General features: G+C 32.0%; 1 protein-coding gene across 2 annotated transcripts in view; it reads left to right on the plus strand.

Moving 5' to 3' along the window:
* The window catches only part of LOC143055184 (phospholipid-transporting ATPase ABCA1-like), a 69,613-nt gene that overhangs the window by 27,466 nt on the left and 15,923 nt on the right, over positions 1-26,224 (plus strand). For both annotated transcript variants that reach the window (XM_076228326.1, XM_076228333.1), the window contains 20 exons: positions 422-643; positions 2,019-2,223; positions 2,999-3,124; positions 3,746-3,923; positions 4,441-4,572; positions 5,593-5,732; positions 7,824-7,961; positions 8,495-8,883; positions 9,268-9,349; positions 10,214-10,380; positions 10,623-10,765; positions 12,154-12,258; positions 13,072-13,196; positions 13,934-14,054; positions 14,978-15,131; positions 16,780-16,949; positions 17,236-17,413; positions 20,050-20,165; positions 21,427-21,577; positions 25,321-25,456. In XM_076228326.1, the coding sequence (XP_076084441.1) occupies positions 422-643; positions 2,019-2,223; positions 2,999-3,124; positions 3,746-3,923; positions 4,441-4,572; positions 5,593-5,732; positions 7,824-7,961; positions 8,495-8,883; positions 9,268-9,349; positions 10,214-10,380; positions 10,623-10,765; positions 12,154-12,258; positions 13,072-13,196; positions 13,934-14,054; positions 14,978-15,131; positions 16,780-16,949; positions 17,236-17,413; positions 20,050-20,165; positions 21,427-21,577; positions 25,321-25,456 (3,178 nt within the window). The remainder of the gene's footprint in view (positions 1-421; positions 644-2,018; positions 2,224-2,998; positions 3,125-3,745; positions 3,924-4,440; positions 4,573-5,592; positions 5,733-7,823; positions 7,962-8,494; positions 8,884-9,267; positions 9,350-10,213; positions 10,381-10,622; positions 10,766-12,153; positions 12,259-13,071; positions 13,197-13,933; positions 14,055-14,977; positions 15,132-16,779; positions 16,950-17,235; positions 17,414-20,049; positions 20,166-21,426; positions 21,578-25,320; positions 25,457-26,224) is intronic.

Below are 26,224 nucleotides of genomic sequence, written 5' to 3' on the forward strand. Positions count from 1 at the left end.
TTACCTTTTTTTCCCAATTTGATTTTCTTCATCGTATAAACACATTTTAAAACTGTATTCTGGTCTTACTATAAAGTAGTATACGTTTTCTGTTAATAATTTTCATTTTCATTCGAAGTCAGTTACATTACTATAGTGTTCAAAGGTACCAGGCTTATTATTTTATACACCAGACACAAGTCTCATCAGTGACGCCCAGATCAGTTAAAATACGAAGTTGAATAGCATTGAGTACAATGTACCAAAAGTTCCAAAAAAATGTACCAAATACGGCTACGGTTATCTCTTTCTGGAATAAGAAAATCCTTAATATTTTGAAAATTTCATACTTTTGTAAACATGAATTTAATAAAAATGACTATATAATTGATATTCATGTCAACACCGAAGTGAATTTAATAATTTTACTTTATGATTTCAGGCAGGAAAAGTTGTTGAACATTCAGACCCAACAGTTATCCTGTTTATATTAACAGCATTCACAGTGGCTACTATATCACAATGTTTCCTCTTCAGTGTTTTCTTCTCCAAAGCTAACATTGCAGCATGTGTCAGTGGGATTTTATACTTCATGTTGTATTTAATATATCCCCTGTGTACTCTGTGGGAGGAATTATTGACAAGTACACATAAAAGTATAGCTGTAAGTAAAACATGTACTCCATTATCCATATCTTGACTTACATCTAGAAATTGACAATGAGGGTCGGTTGAAAACAAAACTTTACGACAAAAGAGATGATTTCCGCTTTCCAATTGTGAACTTTCCATTTCTAAGTAGAAACATTCCAGCAGCACCTGCATACGGGGTATATATCTCCCAATTGATACGATATTCCCGTGCTTGCATTTCCTATCATGATTTTCTTGATAGAGGGTTGCTGCTCACAAGGAAGCTATTAAACCAAGAGTTCCAAATGGTGAAATTGAAATCATTCCTTCGTATATTTTACGGACGCCATCACGAGTTGGTTGACCGTTATGGAATAACCGTTTCACAGATGATATCGGATATGTTCCTTACGTCGTAACTACAATCCCCTTCCCTTTCATGAATGTGACCTACCGAATTAGACTATTTACCGGATTTGTTATCACATAAGCAACACGACGGGTGCCACATGTGGAGCAGGATCTGCTTACCCTTCCTGAGCACCTGAGATCACCCCTAGTTTTTGGGGCGGTTCGTGTTGTTTATTCTTTAGTTTTCTATGTTGTGTCATGTGTGCTGTTTTTTGTTTGTCTTTTTCGTTTTTAGCCATGGCGTTGTCAGTTTGTTTTAGATTTATGAGTTTGACTGTCCCTTTGGTATCTTTCGTCCATCTTTTATGTGCAAAAAAATAGTAAAAATCACAAAAATACTTTACTCTGAGGACAATTCAATACGAAAATTCCCTAATCAAATTGCAAAAGCTCAAATATATCACGAATGGATAACAACTGTCATATTCCTGACTTGGTACAGAGATTTTCTTAGGTAGAAAATTGTGGATTGAACCTGGTTTTATAGATAGCTAAATCTTTTACTTATAACATCTTTCTTGAACTTGATGACAAGTACACATACAAATCTAGCTGTAAGTATACAGTGGACTAGGTCTTCTATTATGCTGTGCTGTCTTTAGATATTTGGTGTCGTTATTGTTGAGTAATTCATGGGAGGAGCTGATGATAGGTATATATATATAAGTCTTTCTTTACGTTAGTTTAGTACGGGAGAGGTTTCACAAACATTTTATAATCTGAACCTCGATCAGAACTTCCTGTAATAATTCTTCTAAACAATCGAGATTCGATTATTTAATTTCCTAATCACAGGCAAAAGATGGCCATGTTAAGCAAAACAAACTTGCACATTCATTCTCCTTTTCACAAATACAACAAATAACAAAAATCAGTAGAATAAGAACACATATAACAAATAAATTTGTTTCTGCTCTTTTGTCTTTTGTTTTGTGGCTCTGATACATTCACAGTTTCCATTCTTTTTTCATTTAAAATGTTTCTTTTAATAACAGGGTCTGTCGTCCAGTGTAGCCTTAGGATTTGCCTCTAGTTATGTAGCTAGGTATGAGGAGCAAGCCATTGGTATCCAATGGAGTAATATTGCAGACACACCTCTTGTACATGGTAATTACAGCTGTTTGAACTGTATTATCATGATGTTTATTGATGCCATTATATATGGTTTAATAACATGGTATATAGAAGCTGTTTTCCCTGGTAAGTAACATATCTTTATCCAGATGATTATCATACATATATCTCCAGTACTAAAGTTCTACAAATATACTATGCATTAACCATAACGATCATCAAACTTATCAATTATCTGTTCTATGACATGTTTTTAGTTTTTATTTGTTTTTACGTCTGAAATATTCTAGGCTAGAAGACAGTAATAAGGACACCATCGCTATTAAAAACAAGTACTGTTAAGGTACAGCAACAGGCATATCATGCGCTCATGGCTTTGCTCTTTATTAGGATTTCGTCAAAAAACAACTGTCTCCGGAATAGAGGTGCAAGTTAATGCTTTAACAAGATCTTTTTTTATTTTTATATTGACTGTTTATCGGTGGAATTTATGCTTATGCACAATAAAGATCTACATGTATTGGCACCTACTCCAATCGACTGTTTTGTGAAAAGTCGTCTCCTTAATGTGAAAGTAAACCAACTTCTTGAAGGGCCAAACTGTAATATTTGAAAAAAACCATGTATATAGGATGCATTAAATTCTTAATTATATACATATACATTAAACTTTTAAGTCAATGAAACAGATGTAAAAAAAAATCAAGTATACCAACTTTAGTCACCTTCTTTTTTAAAGACCTCCATTTTTGTTGGTTTAATTTCAACTAGAACTTATTTGTTGCTCTAAAGCTTATACTGATTAAATAGGTCAATTGTTGGTTTAATTTTTATTGGATGATCTTTTAGCTAAATGGTAAACCCGTATTGTTTTTATATCCTTCTTGTATCTCAATTTCAGGTCAGTATGGAATTCCAAGACCTTATTATTTCCCTTTTCTCAAGTCATATTGGTGCAAGCCATCTATATCTAAAGATAAAAGAGAACAATACATGCATGCAGTGTCAACTAAGGCACTAGGTCAAAGTAAGTATTTACATATAATTGACAAATGTATACATGTTTGTTTATTAATGTTTTTATAATGCTAATCATTAAACATTAAGGTTTTACAAAAAGATCAAAGCATTTTTATATCAGTGTGGAAAATGCGTTTTTATGTATCATGTGCAATTAAGTTTTTAATATAGCTACAACAATGCTCTGTTTCTTTGTCTAACCAATGTCAAAGTATATTTAAATATAGCTAAACACGATGCCATGTTCCTTTCTGCAAGGTAATGCCAATAAAGATCTAGATATCTCAAAAACAAATGTCCTATGTCAATAATTATTTAGATATAACTAAATAAACACCCTGTTCCTATGTGCATGGTAAAGCTAATTTAGATTTAGATATACCTTAACAAAATGCCATATTCGTTTCTGCAAGGTAATGCCAATCAAGATTTATATATTTCCAAAACAAATGCCCTGGTTTTTTTTCTCCAAGGTTATGTCAATAAATAAATGCCATGTTCCTCTGTGCAAGGTAATTCCAATGTAGCTTAAGTTATTACTAAAATGACAATGCCAGGTTCCCTTCTGCAATGAAATGCCCATGTAAATTTATGTATTTCTAAACATTAACATATTCCTTTCCCCAAGGTAATGCAAATATAGAAGAAGAGCCAAAGAACAAAAAAGTGGGTGTGTCGATCAGAAGCCTAAAGAAAGTTTACAAGAATGGAAACAAAGTAGCAGTGGATGGTCTCTCAATAAATTTTTACGAGGGGCAAATATCATCATTCCTCGGACATAATGGAGCTGGCAAGACAACTACCATGTAAGTTTAACGATTGTTTTGGTGCAACTCAATCTCAACATTTAAATTTTAGACTCATTATAAAATATTTATCAATGAATATATATATTTAACAAATGTTGTAACATGTTTGATGTTTATTATTTTTTTTAAAGTTAAACAAAAGATAAAATAAATGAGAAAATGTTGACTAAAAATACAAGAGAACCCCAATAATTGAAATATCAACCTGTTTTGATTTTATTTTAAAAATCAATTTGACAAAATGTGTACGTGTTACATTCCAGCCAAGTCTATACTTGAAATTCTGAAGCCCTATGTGTAACTTAATTTTTTAGCCAAGTGCTGTAGTATCTTGTCGTTGGTTGGATAATCCATTTTTTTTTAAATGTATCGACTCATTCCATGGCTTAAAGCAAATATTGAAAAATGTTACCTTTCATCTGGAACTATTGACTTAGTATGATAGCCTCCGCTTTCATACGTTATATTCTAGCTCCACAAATCGAGTGAAAAGTAAATTCATTTTTTTTTACAGGTCTATACTGACAGGATTATTCCCTCCATCAGATGGCACAGCCTTTATCTATGGTCATAGTATACTGACCGAGATGGACGCTGTCAGGGACAGTCTTGGCATGTGTCCACAACACAATCTGCTGTTTGATAAGTAAGTGTAGAAGTATCGCCACATATCTATTATCATGATGAATTGACACAAGTTAATGCAGTCGAGAAAAGGCTTTGAGTGTTTCAATGATATATATATATTTTTACATCACAAGAAGTTTTTTTATAGTCATAACAGACTTACGGAAATAAATGTTATCAATAATAGATTTGCTGCCTCTACAACATGATGTCATATTTGTAAATAAGCTATTATTTAAGATATACAAAATGTAAAAAGTGTTATGGTCAATTTTTGTATAGAAATAATGTATCGTTCAAGATATGCGCGTAAATATTTTGGTATAAAAATAACGTATCGATTAAAATGTGTGTATTTTAGTGTTATTCTATGTATGTGGTGACATTTGATCGTGCTATATCAAATCCTATGTCTGCACAATGTAAATAATACTCCACGAGTTGACTGGAGTATATAAGTATGGTCAATCATTGGTCTTCTTTCAAACGGCAGTCCTTTGTTTAATTTAGGCACTTGTACAGCAGTACTAACCTATTGTTTAATTGTAAATGTATTCTCGACCTGAACATGCATGAAATATTTCCAATTTGACGTTAAGTAAATAATTCATCAAAAGTGTAAATATATGTGGTATCCCATGATAGTATTTAAGTTAGATGGTGTATGTTTGATTTTGAAGTAGAATTATTGACTATTATGGAAGTATGATTATGGAAAATTATAATTTAATATAATAACTATGAAAAAAATATTTGCCAACATTTAACTGTTTAACTTTGTTTTTTGATGGCATCTCTTCAATTGAAGCGCTTTAAAGTGACACCATTTATGACGTACACTATACGTGGCAGTGTTTAATTTATACCTGATACAAATTGTGACTTTGTCAGATCATGGGGATTTGCATCATTTTGTATATTTCTAAATGTTCATGACTTCACAAAACAAAATATGATCAAATTACTATATCTGTATGATAGGTTAATCTGATTAGTAGAATATGGAAACTAACGAACATTAAACGTTTTATTTTTATAGCCTTACAGTTGAAGAACATCTATGGTTTTATGCTCGATTGAAGAATCTTAAACCTGAAAAAGTTAAACAGGAAATGGCCAGAATGATAGAAGATGTTGGATTGCCACACAAAAAGAATGAGTTATCTTCGTCCCTCTCTGGTAATCATAGTAACAACGATAATAGAGTTATATACAAATACTGGTTGCAATTTGATAATTATGAGAAGCAGGTTTTAACCTCCTGCAGAATTATTTGGCAACATACATCAGATTCGTAAATGTAGATTCTTGAAGAATTTGAAGAATATTTTAAGTCATTTGAAAAATGTTCTCCTTTTCATAACTGTTTTTTTCCTTCACGTTTGATGACAGAATGCTTTAATACCTGTCTGTTGACTTATTGGCAGATGTTCAGCTTCTGCTCATAAAAATAATTTCTTCGTTTATATAACTGGTTTTTAACTCTTTAATTCTCCTATAATCATAGATATAACATTTTCTAATACTTCTGAGAAAGAAGCCGTGTTATATCCACAATTGGTATTAACTTTCGAGATAATTGATATGGAAAAAAGAAACACTTGTTCACACAACAGGATAATTCAGACAATGCACAGCTAGCATTTCAAAAACTACACTTTTCGTGATAACTCTTCAATAGAAAAATTAAGACCAACAGTTTAAATTGCCAATAAAAACATCATTAAACGTTATTTCATACATTGTCTGAAAATTTTGCCATGACCATGTAATCTTTAAAACGTATCGGGACTGACATATGTAGTTGTCAGCATCAATATACTAAAACTAAGTAATAACAAAGCTCTCATTAGACCGAATTTTACTGAAGTTTTACTGCAAATTAAAGTAAAGCTGTTAACACCAAATGGGGATATAATACTGACTGTTACGTTAAAGTAGAGCTTAATATTTGAGGAACACATTCAAAGAATCTAGTTATTGATGAAGGTTATAAAAGTCGAACATGGGGCACCTGAAAACCGTTAATTATGTCCCATTTATGGGCATTATGTTTTCTGGTCTGTGCGTTAGTTCGTTCGTCCTTCCGTCTGTTCGTCCGTTCGTCCGTCTGTCCCGTTTCAGGTTAAAGTTTTTGGTCGAGGTAGTTTTTGATGAAGTTGAAGTCCAATCAACTTGAAACTTGGTACACATGTTCCATATGATATGATCTCTCTTATGTGAATGCCCAATTAGAGATTTTTCCCCGTTTTCACTGTCCACTGAATATAGAAAATGATAGTGCGGATGTGGCATCCGTGTACTAGGGTCACATTCTTGTATGTTATAACTAGAGATCAAATTTAACCAATTCGTTTCATATTTTAAATAATGTTTCGCGTGACAAAACTGAGAGGTACCTTCAAATAGACTTTAAAATTTGAAATTCATGTTATGGTCCTGGATTAGTTGACAATATGTATGCGTTATGGCATATTCGTTGCGATTAATAAACTATCCTTATCAAATTTGAACATGATTATTTAATGGTAAGATTAAAGTCGAGTTTGATTTTGGCGATTTTAACTTGAGCCGATCAGGATTAATGGTTTTTGTTTAAAAGGCAACAGTAGTATACCGCTGTTCAAAAGTCATAAATCGATTGAAAGAAAACAAATCCGGCTTCCAAACTAAACCAAGGAGTAAAACATCAACAATAAGAGAAAACAAAGGAACAACAGAAACACTGAAGTGCAACAAAAACAAACGCAAACATACATAGAAGAAACGAAGTAAGACTGATCTTTATGTTGTTTTCATGCGATGAATTAAGAACCTTTCAGTCAATTCCTTTCGTGTTTGTTTATGAAGACAAATGGGTTCAGGTTTGATTTTCAGTTTGAACGTGTTCTGTTCATGTGTTGTCATTTTCTTGATCAGTTAACAAGAATAAATGTAAGTAAAACCTGGTTTGCTGTGATGTTGACAGCTTCTTGTTTGATGTCCTGCAAAAAAAAACACCAAAGGGGATTCGAATGTGATGTGTTATTTCAATTGTATATCGTATTGCAAGATAAAATGTTTTTAACATGAGTTTAGTTGTCCTCTTGGTTTTTTTTCTTTGTTTGACTTAACATCTTATGCTTTTGTTTTTTAAAACTATTACCATATTAAATGAACCCTTATTTTACAGTAAAAACGGATTTAAGCGTAAAATCAGTTAATTGCAACCGAAAGCATGTAATATGTATTTATATAGAAGAAATTTTGAATATAAGTGTTTATTTTAAGGTGGTATGAAGCGGAAGCTGTCTGTAGCTATAGCTTTTGTTGGTAATGCCAAAACAGTTATTCTTGATGAGCCTACAGCTGGTATTGATCCATATGCCAGGAAAGAGATTTGGGAACTCTTACTCAAACTAAAAAAAGGTAAATGTTTAGACTAGATCTCATTTTATATTGTGTTTTTTCATTCTTTTTTTTTTACTATATAGTTTCCAATTTTGTAATTTGGCACTAAAGTTATCATTAAGAAATTTCTAATCTTTAATGACATATAAAGAAGAGCAAGGTTATGGATTGATTAGTTTAAATGCTATCTAATAATGGTTGTTCTTATGTTATATCATTTTTCTTTCTGCTTTATGATGTGAAGCTTTTTCATTCTCATCTGAAAACGATAAAGTAATACCACACAATTCGAGCTTTATCCTACAAATTTTTATTCATTAATGCAATTCTTTAGATAAAATTAGATTTTACAGAGAACACTATTTTTCATATTTCCTTTAAAACAAAAACAGCGAAAATATAAAACTGGACATCTTACGTCTAAAAAACAAATACAGAACCATGGGGAAAAGTAGAATCGAAACATTCATTAACTAAGTCCAAAACAAGTAACTTTTGAAAATCTTACAATGTAAATATTCAATAAAGTCAATGATTGTTTGTGTTTATAGGACGAACGATTATCCTGTCTACACATCACATGGATGAAGCCGATGTACTTGGTGACAGAATTGCCATTATCTCACAAGGTAAACTATGCTGTTGTGGTTCTAGCCTCTATCTGAAATCACAGTATGGTAATGGATATTATCTGACATTAGTACAGGATGATGGGAAGGGCAACGGCAAAGGATTTTCAAGCCGAAGAACTACAGAACTTATTCTTCAATATGTGAAGAATGCACAACTTGTTGAAGAGAACAATACAGAGCTTACATATCAACTACCATCAGAGGCAGCTCATTCTGGACAGTTTGAACAATTATTTGAGCAGTTAGAAAGATGCCATAAAGATATGGGGATATCTAGCTTTGGTTTATCTGATACCAGTCTAGAGGAGGTTAGTAGTTTTTCATAGCATTTCATTTCATAAAGATATGGGGATATCTAGCTTGGTATATCTACTGAGGTTAGGGGTTTATTCCCAGCATGTCATATCATAAAGATATGGAGATATCCAGCTAGGTATATCTAGAGAGGTGAGGGAACGTGAGTATACCTTAATTGATAAGGGAACAACTCTTTACTTCCCTTCAATAAGCTAGATTTTTTCAACAAAATATTCTTCAAATATCTGAATCATTCAATGATAATTACAGCAATAAATTTGACTTAATCCATAGGGACAGAAATATATATTGGTACACTAAATTCTGTCAGTATTTGAAGGTGAAAGGAAACATTACGTTATTAATTTCGTGCACGATGTGATTTTTATAAACAGGTATTCCTGAGAGTAGCTGTTGAGACAGGAGTTGACGAAAATGATGAATCAAAAAGGACGAAATTGGAGAGGGGAAATTATAGTATGTTCTAGTTTATAATTATAAGGATGCATCATTTTAATCAGACGATGTTTTGTATCTTTTGATTTCTTTGCATTTTTTTTAAAAGAAAGGCATCTTTCATTTTTTATTTTCACTTTAAGATATATATTGATGATGTCCTCTCCCTCAATAATCCGCGTTTTAGTGGGTTTTTCTATTTTGTGTGTGGCAGTTGTATCAAATATTGTTAGCTTTTCAGTTTAAAATGTATTCGTTGTAAAAAGCCACACAAACATGCATACATTAGACAATAATTCGGAAAATCTTATTGACGAAATATTCTAAACAAATCAAATTGGTAAAGGTGAAAAACGTGCAATGAAATTAATTACTCAAAATATTAATAAACAATAAAAATATAACAAATAAATATACTGCAATGTAAATGTTAAAGAAATACCTGGCACAGGACAAAATCATTAAGTCAGATAATCAATAATCCATGCGTAATTCAGGTCTCAGACAGGGTAACAGTATATAATGTGACATTCCTGGCTTAGTTTTATATCTTCTGCGACTTCGACTGAAGGGGTATTACAAACTTAGATGGGAATACCATGTATTCAGTATTATTCGTTGGATATCACTTTTCGTGAGTTTCGTGGGTACAGGTGAACCACGAGTTTATGTGTTCAACGAAATACAATATTATAACGCTATTTGACTTTTTTTCATGAATACAGCCATATTTTTACCATATACTGCGTAGCATTCAGTTTTAGAGTAAGTCATATAATATTTTTACCTTTTATATTCGATTTAGTTAAGATAAATAGATATAGGACAGATTTGTTCACAAAAAAAAGATTCTGTACCAATATCAAGTACTGATTGTTTTCACAGAATCTGTTGTATCAGTTCCTAACATTGAAAAGGGCATCGAGACGTGCTTTAGCCATAAAGACCATGTTAAGCACACAGGATTGAAACTCAAACTTCAGCAGTTTAAAGCTATTTTTATCAGAAGGTTCCAGAGACTAAGACGTAACAAGAAAGCACTCTTCTTTCAGGTATATTTTTAAGAAACAATGTGTTATTAATTTTCTGTAATTATGCATCTTAGATGTTGCTAAATTAAAAACTACCTGCAAATAGTTTGCAATTCTTTGACTTTAACTTTACTTTCTTTAATGTTTTCTCGAATTACAAGTACAAAATAGCCTTTTTAATTGATAGTCAAATGATTTAATTAAAACTATTTGATTATATTTTATTGGTTATCTACCATATTGAAAACTGTGATCTATTTCAGATTGTTTTGCCCGTATTATATATATTGGGTTACATAACCATGGTAACTAATCGACCACCACCAGACGGTGAACCTCCATTGGAACTTTATCCATGGTCGTTTACATCTACAAAAGAAGCACTACATCAGTATACATTCTTTAGGTACATGTACGATTATTTATTTCTAATAAGACATAATACAACTGCAGTATTTTTCACTGTCATAGACATTATATGTCTATAATTAGTTCACATAGAAATGATACTACATATATATGTGTTGTTAGTAAAAGACAGTTCTTTGACATGTTTCTTGAATTAAAAAAATGAAATAAGTATATTTTGTTTTAAGTGTAGATTGTCTTGATCATGAGCAAGAAACCAGATGAAAGTTCAATTCCGATAATCAACTGTTAGCCTCAATGCCAAAATGTCCAATTGAGTGTTTCTCATCACTTGTCGTCTGTCCACACTTGTCGTCCTTCACTGTAATTAAATTCTACAGATATCTATAAAAACAACTGGGCAAAATTTATCCAAACTCTGCCAGAATCATCATTGTGATATTAAATTTTTGAAATATGTCCGATGATCCTGCCTATCGACCTACATGGATAAACAGAGAATAAAGGGGAGTGAAATGCCAGTTGCGCCTAAAACCTTGAAATAGATAGATAAAATGTGAAAGAGTTCAAATGTTCACAATGATGAGATCTACAACTACATTTTGTCCGTCCCATTTAAACTGTCGGACGACTTCATAAAGGAGATCTCCGCCAATGTTTGATGGAGTTCTTGTTGCTAAGTCTTTAGTTTTCTATATTGCGTCTTGTGTAATTCAGTGGTTGTCGTTTGTTTATGTGTTACATATCTGTGTTTCTTTCATTTTTTTTTACATAAATAAGGCCGTTAGTTTTCTCGTTTGAATTGTTTTACATTGTCTTATCGGGGCCATTTATAGCTTACTTTGCGGTATGGGCTTTGCTCATTGTTGAAGGCCGTACGGTGACCTATAGTTGTTAATGTCTGTGTCATTTTGGTCTTTTGTGGATAGTTGTCTCATTGGCAATCATACCACATCTTCTTTTTTATATCCTCATTGGATTTATTGTCATTTATTGACGATTTTTACCAATGTTTCTGTGTTTTTACCTAAAACTGATATGGGAAAACGTAATTGATAGATAGAAACATAGAATAAATAAAATTATGATCAACACAAGACATATAAGTTTGCATTATTAAAATCGTCTGACAACCTGCTTTTTTGCCAAAGATGCGTTTTATGATGAAGACAATGTTGTTTCAAATAACAATGTTTTTATGTATTCTAGCTGTTTTTGTTTAAAACATATAGTCGCAGACGGTACATTTCTGTCATCCAAACTCATACTTGAACTAATATAACAAAATAAAGTGTGAAATTTTTAGAGACTCTTAATAATATCAAATACAAATAGAAGTGGCTTACTAAAATGAAGTTTTTTGGAATCATTTAATGGAATTTATGTTATATAGACCGTTGATATCAAAACTGTTTGGTTTTGCAGCAATGATGGTAATGAAATTGGTATTGGTGCAAACTTAACAAAAACTTTACTGACAAAACCATGGATTGGCAATAGATGTATGGACCCAAGGATTAAACAAATCAGGTTTGCACCAAACTGTAAAATTACGACCGAAAAAGAAAAGTTTGTGTTCACACTATATAGATTTAATTAACAAGGGCACAATCATTTCTCTATGAATTAAGTAAATTGGAACATCGGTAAACCTTTTTTTACAATTGTTTAGGCATTCGAGACAAAGTTCGTAAAACAATATCTTTTAACCCAAACAGAATATGTCATTAAGTAAAGCAGAATCTTGTTTAATTTCGACATAAATTTCAAGACCCAAATTATTTTTAACATTCTTTATATAATTCCCTCCTATCAAGTAGACCCTTTCTAATCCGAATTGACGTCCAGTAGTCTTGGTATAAATGTGATCATCATACACATGTGCTATTAGAATAGCAACCCCTAGATGTAGTGTGCGTCTAATAAAAATAAATCGAGTAAGCAGATAGGCTTTGAAAGCCAGTCAATCGTTCTAAGACCGAATAATTCTTTTGATATGTTTTCTTTGCATTTTTTGATCAAGTTTGATAACATTTGGGTGAAATTTGGTAAGATTTGATATGACCCTAAGGAACCATGAAGCCTGTCAATACATTAAACTTGGCAGTTTGTTTTTTTAGAGTGTAAAAATACATCCTTTTTATTTTCTACAATGCGAATTTTTTTAAAAATGCTTTTAAGAAAAAAGTTAAATCACAAAAAAGCATGAAAATGGTTGAAACAATTAGGCATTCGGAGTACAAAAGTATCTCAAACGGAATGATGACGTTTGGTTTAAAAAAAAATTACTAGTACTTTTTGTCCACGTTTGTTTTACATTATCAGTAAATATTATTTTTTCAGTGGATATTCCTGTAGAAAAGATAGTTATGAATCTCTGTGGATAGAGGATGGTAGATTGCCTGGGTATGATCATTTAGACTGTCCACAATGTGACTGTTCTAGTGGATTTCAAGTGTGTCCGTCAGGTAAATATTCTATGAAAACAGTTCTATGCACATTTACTAGTTAACTCTGTAAAATATTGGAATTAACTGTCACACGGTCACTATTTTAGTGGACTTCAGGTCCTTTCATAATTTACATTTTCTGTTGGTAGCAAAAGTTGTCAAGTAGATTAATAAGCACACCATCATTTCAGATCACATGATTAAGATCACATGATTAAGAACACATGATTGTTTACAAGTTAGGTCACCTCTCTCTTTATCAAACTTCTAAAACGTTATCGAATTAGTTGATTACAGTGTAATGTCAATAAAATAAGAAGAATAAATAATATCATATTAAAAGAAAAATGGGGTATTATTGCTTTATAATGTTGATTTATAATACACCTAGATGGCAATCAATACCATCGAATACCTAAATTTATGATCAGTTAAAAAAAAACGTGTTTTTTCAAGACGTTCTAATAAACAGACAACAACACATGAAAATTAGAGCAATTATTAGATTGGTAAAAAGTAGAATGATAAAAATACTGCACTTCCAGGAAAATTCAAAACGAAAATTCAATAATCAAATGGCAAAATCAAAAACTCAAACACATCAAATGAATGAATAACAACTGTCATATTCCTGACTTGTTAAACATAAGTTAGACCTAGCATGACCATGTAAGTATTTATTCTGCAATTGAATAAGTATTTTAAGAAATATTTTTAAACACATTTCGTTTAAATTTACCTTTATACATTGGCAGGTGCTGGAGGTCCTGAACCACCAAAGAAACTACTACCAACAACAGACTATCTATATAACATGACTGGTCGTAACATCAGTGATTGGTTGGTCAAGACAATGAAGCCGTTCCAGAATAAGAGGTAACACCACTTAAATTGTAATTGCGGAAGTTATCATTTTTTTCTAAACGGGAGGCAAAATAAGTGAAAGCCATGCACGCACACATGTATATTTAACAAATACCAGATTCTATAATGGGTATAGTATCTTCGAAATTATAAGGCATTGCGATTTTTTTTCTCAAGCAGAACTAGAATATAAAGAATAGGGACAACATATTAGTTGTTTATGTGGAATGCTGCTAGTGATAGAGACAAACATCATGTCACACGCTATGTCTGTCTATCCATCTGTATGCCATTCTAAATATCATTTTCTCCACTTTCAATCAATATCAATCAACATATTCTTGTGGAATACCTCTTCTCTGGGAAGATTAACTGCCCATTAGCCAGTAACTAGGTATTGCCACAATTCAAATTACACATTTTTTCTGATTATTGAAGATGTGTAATTTGATCTCATTGGACGTACAGTGATCTAAAAATACTTATTTCCACGTCATTTGAACTCTAGTGGATAATTGCTTCGTTTGTAATCATACCCCATCTTTTTATTTTTTTTTATAATACATCTACCTCATTATTGGTTGGTCAAGACAATGAAACAATACCAGAATTAGAGGTAACACCATCTGAATTGTAACTGCGAAATTTATAATTGTTCTGCATAAGAAGAAGAAATTTACTTGTATATGCAACAAATACCAGATTCAATATGTCTGTAAAAAGTCAGGAATATGACACATTGTTTTCCATTTGTTTGATCATCTGTTTAAGCTTTTCCTGTTTTGCCATTAGCTAAGGGACTTTCCGTTTTGAATTTTCCTCGGTATTTTTCACTTTTTTCCCTCAAACAAAGTTGATCCAATTTAGTTTTGTCTGTTATATTTATGACAGTTTGATTTTCGGTGTTTTATTTTCTTTCTGAATACGTTGACTAGGTATGGTGGATTTTCATTTGGAGATGTCAACAATATCAGCTCAACACTGGACCCAAACAGAATACGAGAGACGTTTGAAAACATCCCTCAATCTGAATTTTGGTATGACCTTGAGAAAATTCTACAAAATTCTATTACACAGGATACTACCAAGGTATGAAGTTGAAAGACATTTGTTATTCTACAATAGTTTGATATCAGTTAGGTCTTTGTCGAGGTCTATAATGGGAGCCGATTAACTTTTTTTGGCAGGTCTTATACCAAGTAAAAACGGATATTTTCTGACAATTTACAATGAAAGCGATTTCAATTCTACATACATGTCTTGTAGGTTATGATTTTTTACGGAAACAAGCAATATATATTGAAGTTATTGCAATTGGACGGATAAAATATGTCCATCTTTGTGACATTAGAAACTCTGATCTTTACCCTTACCGAAAAATAAGCCCTGCAGCAAACATTGCCGCAAGCTTGCAGCAAACGTTTGCTGCAAACTCGCCGCAACCATTATACCATGCAAATGAAGTTTGCGGCAAGCTTGCTGCAAACATAATTATGCAAATTAGATTTGCCGCAAGCTTGCGGCAATTGATTGCTGCAAGCTTGCGGCAATTGTTTGTGGCAAACTTGCGGCAAACTTGCAGGAACTACACATATACCAATGTCATGTGTGTAGACACATTCAATTTATCATTTTCAAATTACACAGTAACATTTTTAAAAAGTCAATTCCTGTCTTTATATAAACAGTCATTGAAAGAATTTTTGCAAACTCATGAGATATAAGGAAATACATACATGCATTTGAGTTTGGTAAAAGGAGCAGGAGTCGTTCTCAAATGACATTATATACTTGTATTAAAAATGTAAAAAGGTAAAATCTCAAATGTGTATTGAGTATAAAGCTGGGTAATAATTGCATTACAGAATTCTTAATAAACATGATCATGATGGTGCAGTTACAAATTCAAACTTATAATAGATTAAGTTTTTCAATCACACATACATGTATATATAGTTGCTTACTTAATTATGTATGATGATAACATTAATTATTTTATTAAAACATGCAGTTCGATGAATCATTTGTACTTACACAATTACATACTGATTATCCCATATTATTGAACCAAAATGCCTCCTTGATCTCTTATATGTGAAATGCATTTCCAAACACAACCAACATGTCACCTAGCCACAATTTCAAATTGTTAAGGAAGTGACAATATTGGTCAATATTGTGTAATTCCTGCAATCTTGCGGCAAACATATAGATTGATCAAAGTTTTCTTCAATCTTGCGGCAAACATTCTTTATTATTTTAAACTTTCTGGCAATCTTACGGCAAACATTGATGTTTCTGCAAACTTGCCGCAAGCTTCCATCAATGTTTGCCGGAAGTTTGCAGCTAGCGGCAAACATCTTCAAACACTGTTTTCTGTGTTCCTGCAAACTTTTTGTTTGCCGCAAGCTTGCAGTAAGTCTGCTGCAAGTTTGCGGCAAACAATTCAGTTTCATAAGGGAATAGATTATTGTTGATCATCTCACAGAGATTGATTTCTGGTTTGAGCCGGTACGTTGAAAGTGAGAAAAGTAATCGAGTTGATATGACCAATGATATCTATTTATAGCTACTTTATTAAAATGACTACGTTGTTATTTTCATGACAATGGGTACATGCGTCCTTATTTCTAGCGATAATTATTCATATCAATTGATACCGCTGAGAAAGAAAATTATCAGTCAGCAAGATCGAAGGAAAATTTGATTCAGCTTCGATAACACATTGTCAATACAGGTATGGTACAACAATGACGGTTGGACAGCTATTGTTTCCTACATGAACGTGATGAATAATCTGATCCTACGTAGCCGACTGAACCCTGGTCAGATCCCAGAACAGTATGGTATAACAACAGTAAATTATCCTATGAATGCAACTGTGAAACAAGTTACTGAAGAAATGCTGTAAGCCAATACCATTGTTAATATAGATACATATTTCAATAAAACTTAAAAGTTAATAAAAGGATTCATGATTTGAAATATCAGGATGAAATTCGAGTTTCTTATAACAATTATGATATAATTAATATATCATTTGAAGCAATTCTATGATGACTTCTCATAAAAAAAACGGCTTAATCATCGTAATTTAGACGAAAGTTTAACCTAAATTAATTTACAACATTAGAAACAGTAGATAATTCGAAAATAATAGTTTGTTCACAGTGCATTTTTTTTCTTTTTGTAGAGCCGATAGTATTATAGATTTGATCATGGCTATCTGTTTGATATTTTCCATGTCATATATAGCTGCTAGTTTCATCTTGGTGTTGATAGAAGAAAGATCATCTGACTTCAAACATTTACAATTTGTTAGTGGTGTCAATCCATGTATTTACTGGCTGTCGAACTTTCTATGGGATATGGTAAGTAATATTATAATGAACTGAATAATGGCTTGTTTGTGTTTAACGCCACATTAAGCACTCTTTTCTATATCCTGGTGGTAAAAGATGGATGAAAGATACCCGAGGGACAGTCAAACTCATAGATGTTACTGGTTGAAGCAATCGGAGTAACCGGAACTAACCAGCGACCGTCGTCATGAAAATTGGAAATCATACTCAATAAAGAAAAAATTATCTGAAAGATAAAAATGATTATATTTAAAATATACCTTTTGAGCTAATCTACAGATCACAAAAATGTGCATATGTAATTAAGATCTCTCGGTCTCCATAATAACTGAATAAGCTAATCATACACGTCCTACCATTTGACAATACTTGATTTTTTGCTCTCGAAATTATGCATAATAAGAGAAAGACAATAGTAGTATACCGCTGTTCAAAGGTCATAAATAGATTAAGAGAAAACAAATCTCAGTTACAAACTAAAACCAAGGGAACACATCAGCTATATAAGAAAAAGAAGGGAACAACATGAACACTGAACGACATGAACAAAATCATAAGCCAACATACATAGAAACGAGCTATTTGATAACAACTGCCGTATTCCTGACTTAGTACAGCACATTATAAGGAAAAAATGGTGGGTTGCACCTGGTTTTATGGCTAAACCTGCCGATAATATGACAATGTCAGAAATGTTAAACTCAAATTAAGTGTCTATAAAAGATTGTTATTTTAATTTGTTCATTTTGTATTAAATAAGTAAGGTACCAGAAAAGGTCAACTGATCATTATTCAAAACATTGTTGTGACCTCATTCTATTGCTGTACCCGTTCTTAATTTCAGTGATTGGACTATCATTTACCTGTAAGAAACCATTATGTTACCTTTAACAGTCCAATATTTTTAAGAATAGCCCTCCTCTTTCTATAAAATATTGGACAGCTGAAGGTAGCATTACTGATTCGTAAATGATAGTCCAATCACTGAAAAAAATCCTATCAATTCCGCCAACTGTTTTCATCATAGAACCAAATAACAAATGACGATTACAAAATTTATTTTTTTGATTAAAGTCACCTTTCAATATCATAACTTTGTCACTCGTCAAAACAGTTTCTTGAGGAAAAAAAATCACTTTCAAATTTATTTTAACACTTCCAATTCGATCACGCCGCAATACAAGGACCATAAACAACATAAATATCATCCTGTGTAAAAAGTGCAAATCTAGATCTTGCTTGAACTAGAGGACTACAATAGTTGTTATAATTTTCAAGTTTCTGCATTGATTTACAAGTTCTTGGTTTTTTTATTGCTTGAATATGAATATAATGCAACATTTCGCCTTTACCAACGATAAATAAGAGAACTTAAGCAGAATTAAGGAAACGTTACCGCATGATATCTGTTAACCGTGTATTCAATTCGCATTTTGTTCGTAGTGATCATTAAATGTTAGAAAGAGGTTTTATTTGCAAAAGGAAATCGAGAGACAAAATTATGTTCCGTTAACATTAAAAAGAAAAAACACAAGGAACATCAACACACAAATAAACGACAGAAAAAAAGAGGTGACACGACCTAACAGGAAAATACTAGATAAAAAGGGGAAGGGATTATCAGGCGGTACCATTTGGGTAAACAATAACATTCTCTTGAAAATTCCGATGATCAACAAAAGAATGTAAAATGATTGCACGTTGTTATCTCTTCATTTGTTCCTATAAATTATATATTTGAAACAAAATCGACTGCGGTGCACTTAATATGGTTCAACGTGAACCTGTCTTCACATGTGTTTTTTTTCCTTTTTTTCCCATTCACCTAATAAGAAATGAAACCCGAGAAGAAACAAGAAAATAATAAGAGAGGACTACATTTTGAAATATAATATATATAAAACTTGCCATTATTAGCTGCTAAAACTATATCCTCCTTGTAATCCACACTTAACTCGAATATATCTGAATACACATTTGATCTTAATCCAAAGTTTGAAACAGCACAATCACTAATAACAGCACCACTTTCTTCGTTTTTTTGCATTAGGAATATACTTCCAACGTCTTTATCCATTTTGAAACACAAAACGCATGTAAAGGTAGTCACGGTACATATTTAGAGTAGTCCTTTCGCATGCAAAAATCATAATACGCATACCCTGAGTCCTAATCTTAAAGAAAGTTGATTTATAAAACGATTCTCACGCTTCATAAAAATAAACATTTTTAATTTGATTGTATTTTTTCACCTTTTTGACATGTTAAGCAATGTTTAAGTAAGATATAAGCCTCTAACAGTCCATTCTGTAAAATATTGTCCAATATTTTACAGAATGGACTGTTATCGGCTTATATCCTTTACGTAACCATGTTCTGACAAAACAAAAAATTAAATACAATTTAGTATTTGATTGACAGGCATTCAATAAAACGTCTGACCGGAGCCGAATAAAGACAGCATTAAAATATGGGGTACCAGTTCAGATAATATAACAAACTGTAAAACTTCGAAAGCATTTTTGAATATCTATCCAATAGTAATTGAGCAGGTTGTGATGGTTTTTAACCTTACGTACTGTACATATATAACTTATGCTTTCAAAAATCTTGTTTTTCTGATTTTTTTTATATTATTTTTTCAGATAAAATACTGGATAGCATCAATTCTATGTATTGTTATTTTCTTTGCTTTCCAAACAAAAGCTTATGTTGGGCCAGGAAATCTTGAAGTTCTTTTCCTACTGCTGATATTATATGGGTAAATATCAAGTTTTTATCTCTATTTGAACGAAGGACCAGTTTATACACCAATAAATTCCTGTAAAAAGGCGTTTAATCCTTATAATATATGTCATTGAATAGGCCTGGCGCATGAATATATTTGTTGGTTATAGTAACGCCAAAAAATTTCCTCTATGAAATTTGCTATTTGATAAAAAGTAAACTGCAAAAACTCTGATTATCATTCAAACGAATGATTTTGTGTATTATTTCATTTAACGAGCAACGTGCAGTGAAAATAATTTTCGTTAACGTCGGTGTCATAATCGCCGCCATTCTTTACATTAGTTACAAAAAGAAGATCGGTCACGTGTCTATCGAAAGATAACCAACGTCAAGATCAACTACCGGAAGTCCTCTCGACCAATCAAACAACAGATTCCCTTATATGCAAATCATGTAAGACTTATTCACTATAGTTTCATAGAGTTCTAAACTGAATTTCATATCGGGTCCAAACCCGTTTTTCTTGTAAAAATTTAAAGATAAAAAATCAAATATATGTCTGTGTGACTAGCTTTTTGCGAATTTTTGCGATTCTCATATTTGGTATAGTGCACCAAACACGTAGTTACCACAAAAAGTACTTTTACAATATTTTTACTTCTTTTTACTGATATTCAAAACCAATAATAACATCCAACACGAGTTTCATTGTAATATATACTAAATTTCAAATAACACGCCTTTAGTATTACAATTGTATATTTCGTACGAGTTAGCTAAATTTTGCAAGTCCTATTCTTCTTGTTTTCTTCATATGATATATTTCCTTCGAGCTATCTAGATTTGTCATGTGCTATCTTTTTCTTCTTCATATTGTATATTTCCTACAAGTTTTTTCTAGATTTTGAAAGTCCTACAATTTTGCTAGATTTTGCAAGTCTTATTCTCTTTTTCTTCTTCATATTATATATTTCCTACGATTTTGCTAGATTTTGCAAGTCTTATTCTATTTTTCTTCTTCATATTATATATTTCTTATAAGTTTGCTAGATTTGTCATGTCGTAATATCTTTTTTCCCTCTTCATTTTATATATTTCCTATGAGTTGCTAGATTGTTCAAGTCATATTATCGTTATGTACTTCATATCTTATACGTGTACATTTTTGAAAAAAATGTCAAACACTGTTCTCCTTATAGAAACCACTTTTGCATTCATCCAATTTTCCTTTTGATGCATGTAAGTTATGTTATTTCCCAATTGATATACCTTTTTGTTGATTCGTATTTTAGATTTGCAATGACTCCTCTGGTGTACCCCTTCAGCAGAGTTTTCAATGTTCCTAGTACAGCTATGGTAGTACTGACTTCTGTCAATATCTTCATTGGAACTACATCTACACTGGCTACATTTGTAATTGATACTATCGGAAAAGATGATGAGGTACTGTTGGGTCATTAGTTCTTTTGTATAATGTTTTGGATTAGAAATATGTTGGACTCGAGCATCGCTGAAGGGACAATAATTATCGAAATGAGCATCTAGTGTACTGAAATTCGTACCAATTTTATATTATTAAGTATTCATACTAGCATGACCAAGGGACAGAAATATTCGATGGCACTTATAGAAGTTATAAAGTTTGATGGCATGAGGAAGAAGAACTTCATTTGCACGAATTGATGCGAAATTAAAGTTTTAAAGTTTGCTTGTACCTGTAGAAAAGGTTACCAATGCAACACTGTAATTAGTTAATTGAATATTGTTGTTATTGGTATTAATATTGATTTTTTTATCAGTAAATTAAAAGCAAACTAAATAATATGTTATATACATATACACATTTATGGACCTACAATATGTTGATAACTGTATCTTGGCATTGCACTAGGTAATGTTTTTCTCTGACTGTTTATGACGTATTACACTAAAAAGTAAAATCACAAAAATACTGAACTCAGAGGAAAATCTAATCGGAAAGTCCATAATCACATGGCAAAATCAAATGACAAAATCAAATGACAAAACACATCTAAATCCATTGCATGTTGAATGTGTATTGATTGATAATTTAGTCTTCGATGCATGATATTTTTTATGAGTTCTGCGTGGCTTTGAACTAGATGTCAGAAACTTCGAGTACTCTCAGATCAGTACTTATTGTCTTTTTGATGTTGGGATACATAAGTACCCGTCCACGTCCACTTTTTGTTTTTGTAAGATGTATTTTATTTGTATCTATCTTATGTGTTAAGCCTTTAAGTTCGTACTGTTACACCACTGAGTTAAGGGGCTCCTTTAAGCATGTTTAAGCCCGTCACAATCTGTATTTAAGTGCCTGTCCCAAATCCGGTGCCTGTAATTAAGTGGTTGTCGTTTTTGATGTGTTACATATTTGTTTTTCGTTAATATGTGTAAATTAGTTAGGCCGTTAATTTTCTCGTTTGAATTGTTTGACATTTGTCATTTCGGGGCCTTTTATAGCTGACTATGTTGTATTGGCTTTTCTCATTGTTTAAGGCCGTACTGTGACCTATCTATAACACTCAAATTACGAGGTCCAATTTGTCAGCCGTCATCGGGTAAAAACGACAAATCAAAGAATTCAACTCTATATATAACTAAAATAGGACAATGGTGTAGATTAAAAATTACACTACTCCAGACCCTTTTGTTTTCCACATAATTAATATTGCCAATAATTAGCAAGTTCCGGGTCTTATCCGATACCGATACCAATAGTATATTCACCTGTTAGCTATTACCTTATCTGTACGTTCCGCATTTGACTGGCGCACCACTAAACGGTGTATTTAGGATTTTGCTATATACACGGGTCATAATCAAAGGGCTGACACTACTAAATTCAATCATTGTCAAATTGTTCTCTATTGTAGCTTTATTCAGCAATCAGCAAGACTTTCTAAGATAACTAATACAGGACAATGCTGTTGATTAAAAAATACCCCATTCCTGGATAGCCTGGACCTTTTGTTTTCCAAATAATTAATATTTCCAATAATTGATAAGTTCCAGGTCGACGGGTTCAAACAGAAAGATTTGAAAGCAGAGAAAACTGTGTATCTTATAATCGACACGAATTTATCAGGGTATTACTAAAATAAGGCTTAGGCATAGTTATATAACTTTTATTCAGTCACGGACCCGCGATATCACGGGTGTGTACTTGTAGTTGTTAATTTGTGTGTCATTTGGTCTCCTGTGGAGGGCTGTCTCATTAGCAATCATACCACATCTGTTTTATATTACATTACCAAAATTACATGACATAGTTATGAGAGGATGCCATTAATAGTCACTAAGACTAAAAAGACTCGTAAAAAGGTTTCTTTTTTCTTCAGAGTTCAAATGCATACATTTTGGTCTTAGTTGTAATTAATTCCGAATAAATTGAAAAAAATCACCGAAACTTTAGGTCTGAGTAAAATATTTGTTTGACACATTGACGAACATTGTATTTGATAGAACTGTAGAGCTAGCTTACAAAAAAATAGAAACTTCGCTGCCTAAATTAAAGAGAGATTATTTTACCTATGTTCAAATGTTGTATATCGATCAGTAGTAAATATATTACTGTGAGTTGACTTAGGGTGAAGTCATTTACATACACATATTATTCAACCAGATGAAATGTCAATATGATTGTGGCACTAAAATTAACCACCTTGTGTTGTTAGATCTGATGAATAGTGATTACTCATGCATTTAAAGTTTGATGATCTAACTCTACTACTCAATATATATCATGTGTTTTTTTCTTCTTCAATGGATTCATCCTAACAGTATGCTTTTCTCCTAAATATTTGGTAATTATGGGTTTTCTTCTATTACGAACAAATGTCCACATATTTGTTACAGGCCAGCCAACGTATTTATTAACAGTATTGTCAGTTAAAGTATTTCTATGTTTCAGTTTGATGGCGATATTGTTCCTGGTATCTTTAGTTTATTATGTGGATAGTTTTCTGTACCGTTGTGTGAAATTCAATTACTCTTTGTCGTGTTTTTTTTTCTTTTAGACATGATGCTGTCTGTTTTCTTGGACTTGTGGTTTTGGATTCAATTTTTGTTTCTCCTTCCTTTACTGGGTTTGGTATATCATTTTATAAATAAGGAAATGCCTGTGTCAGTTGTATTCCATTCGTTTAATGTGTTTGAGTATTTGGTTTTGTTACTTGATAAGAGACTTTCCATTATGGAGGTACCTTTTAGTTCCATCTTACAGATCTAGCATGACTACTACTTGTACTATTTGCAGCATTTGGATTTCATTGGTCATTTGTCTTTCACTGAACTCTTATTTCGAAACGAAAGAGCTTAAAACACCATGCGAGGTTATTTCTTCAGTTTTGGTTTTCAGTTATTTCATTTTGTACAAAAAATATATGCGTCATAGAAAATCTGTGATTCTGATTGGCCCATTTGCAGAAACTGCAAAACGAATTTTTTTCAAACTGTACAGGATTTCGTTAGAAAAACAAAAAGTATTCATTTCGTACAAAAAATATATGCGTCATAGAAAATCTGTGATTCTGATTGGCCCATTTGCAGAAACTGCAAACCGAAATTTTTTCAAATTGTACAGGATTTCGTTAGAAAAACAAAAAGTATTTCCTTGAAATCTATCCAAACTACTGAGAAAAAAATATTTGAATACAATGAAATATACAAGTAAAATGTTTTTAATATCACTTAAAATCCAAAGAAAATTAGCATTTAGAAATTTGAAATAATAAATGAAATGTCAAGTTAATACTTTTAGAAAGAAGTAAAACTGTTGAAAATAAATTATTTGGACGTTTGACAATGATGATGATAACAGTACACACGTGATACCAACACGTAGCTAAATATCGTGTCATGCAAAATATGTTCAACTTATTATTAGATATTGGCGAAAACATATATGCTAAGCCGGTGTAAAAAAAGTCAAGCAGGACCCGATAACCTAAATGATAGTTTAAACCTAGTATCTCATCAATGGTTATATCAATCTAGTTGAGCAATAGGTAAATGTATACCACAACACATATTTTCAGCTCACAGTAATATAAATGCCTTCGTTACTGAATAATTTATAATAGTAATAGTAAAAAAAAGCATTGAATTATGCTAAAAGAATGCATTTAATGTAACAGTTTCATCATATGTATTGAATATTTCAGAATATTAGAGCTGTAAACACTTTATTGAAAAAACTATTCCTACTGTTCCCACAATACTGTCTAGGAAGAGGTTTGATAGATTTGTCTCGTAACCAGCTACATGCCGATATCTCAGAAATTATCAGTCCTGGCTCATGTAAGTTAACTTTCTTGGCAGAGGGTTGATAGATGTGTCTCGTAACCAGCTACAGGCTGATATCTTTGAAATTATCAGTCCTGATTCGTGTAAGTACAGTTTAGGTAAAGATTTGATACATATATCTCATATCCAGATAGTGACTGATTCTTTTGATATCATCTCGTGATCGTTAAGGGTATAATGCGTTGTGTTAATTTTGGAAAAAGAGTCATTATAAATGAACAATTCAATGATGAAACGACAATGACGTTGACGCATCAATACCATGACGGGACATAGATAGCGCTAAAGCGTACAAGTACATGTATAATTCTGTGGTACTTATCTTCAATGATTATTAGTCCTGGCTCATGTAAGTACTGTCAAGGAAGAGATTTTAATAGATACAGTTTTTTATGACGTCAATAAAGATAACAGGGTTTGTTGAATATTTATGTCATTCGCTTCAAAATCGAGTTTGTTGGTTATTACTCAAAATAGGTCATTTGGAACATTTGTAAAATTTCTGATATATCAGAGTCATCATGGGTATATAGACTTGTTAATGGTAAAATTGCCAATTGGAAGCTTATACCTTTTAAATATCTAGAAGTGTCAAATAATATTTTGTTTATTTTCAACATGAATTTAAATGATATAAAACATTTAGAATACTTCAAATATGTTCCCGAATTTTATAGGGAAGTAATAAAGGCTTGGATTTTGACTGGGGTGGGCAAACAAAACAACCAGACACATATTTTGATGTAAGAAAGCAAATAATAT

The sequence above is a fragment of the Mytilus galloprovincialis genome, chromosome 1, assembly GCF_965363235.1.
Source record: "Mytilus galloprovincialis chromosome 1, xbMytGall1.hap1.1, whole genome shotgun sequence".
NCBI lineage: Eukaryota > Metazoa > Mollusca > Bivalvia > Mytilida > Mytilidae > Mytilus > Mytilus galloprovincialis.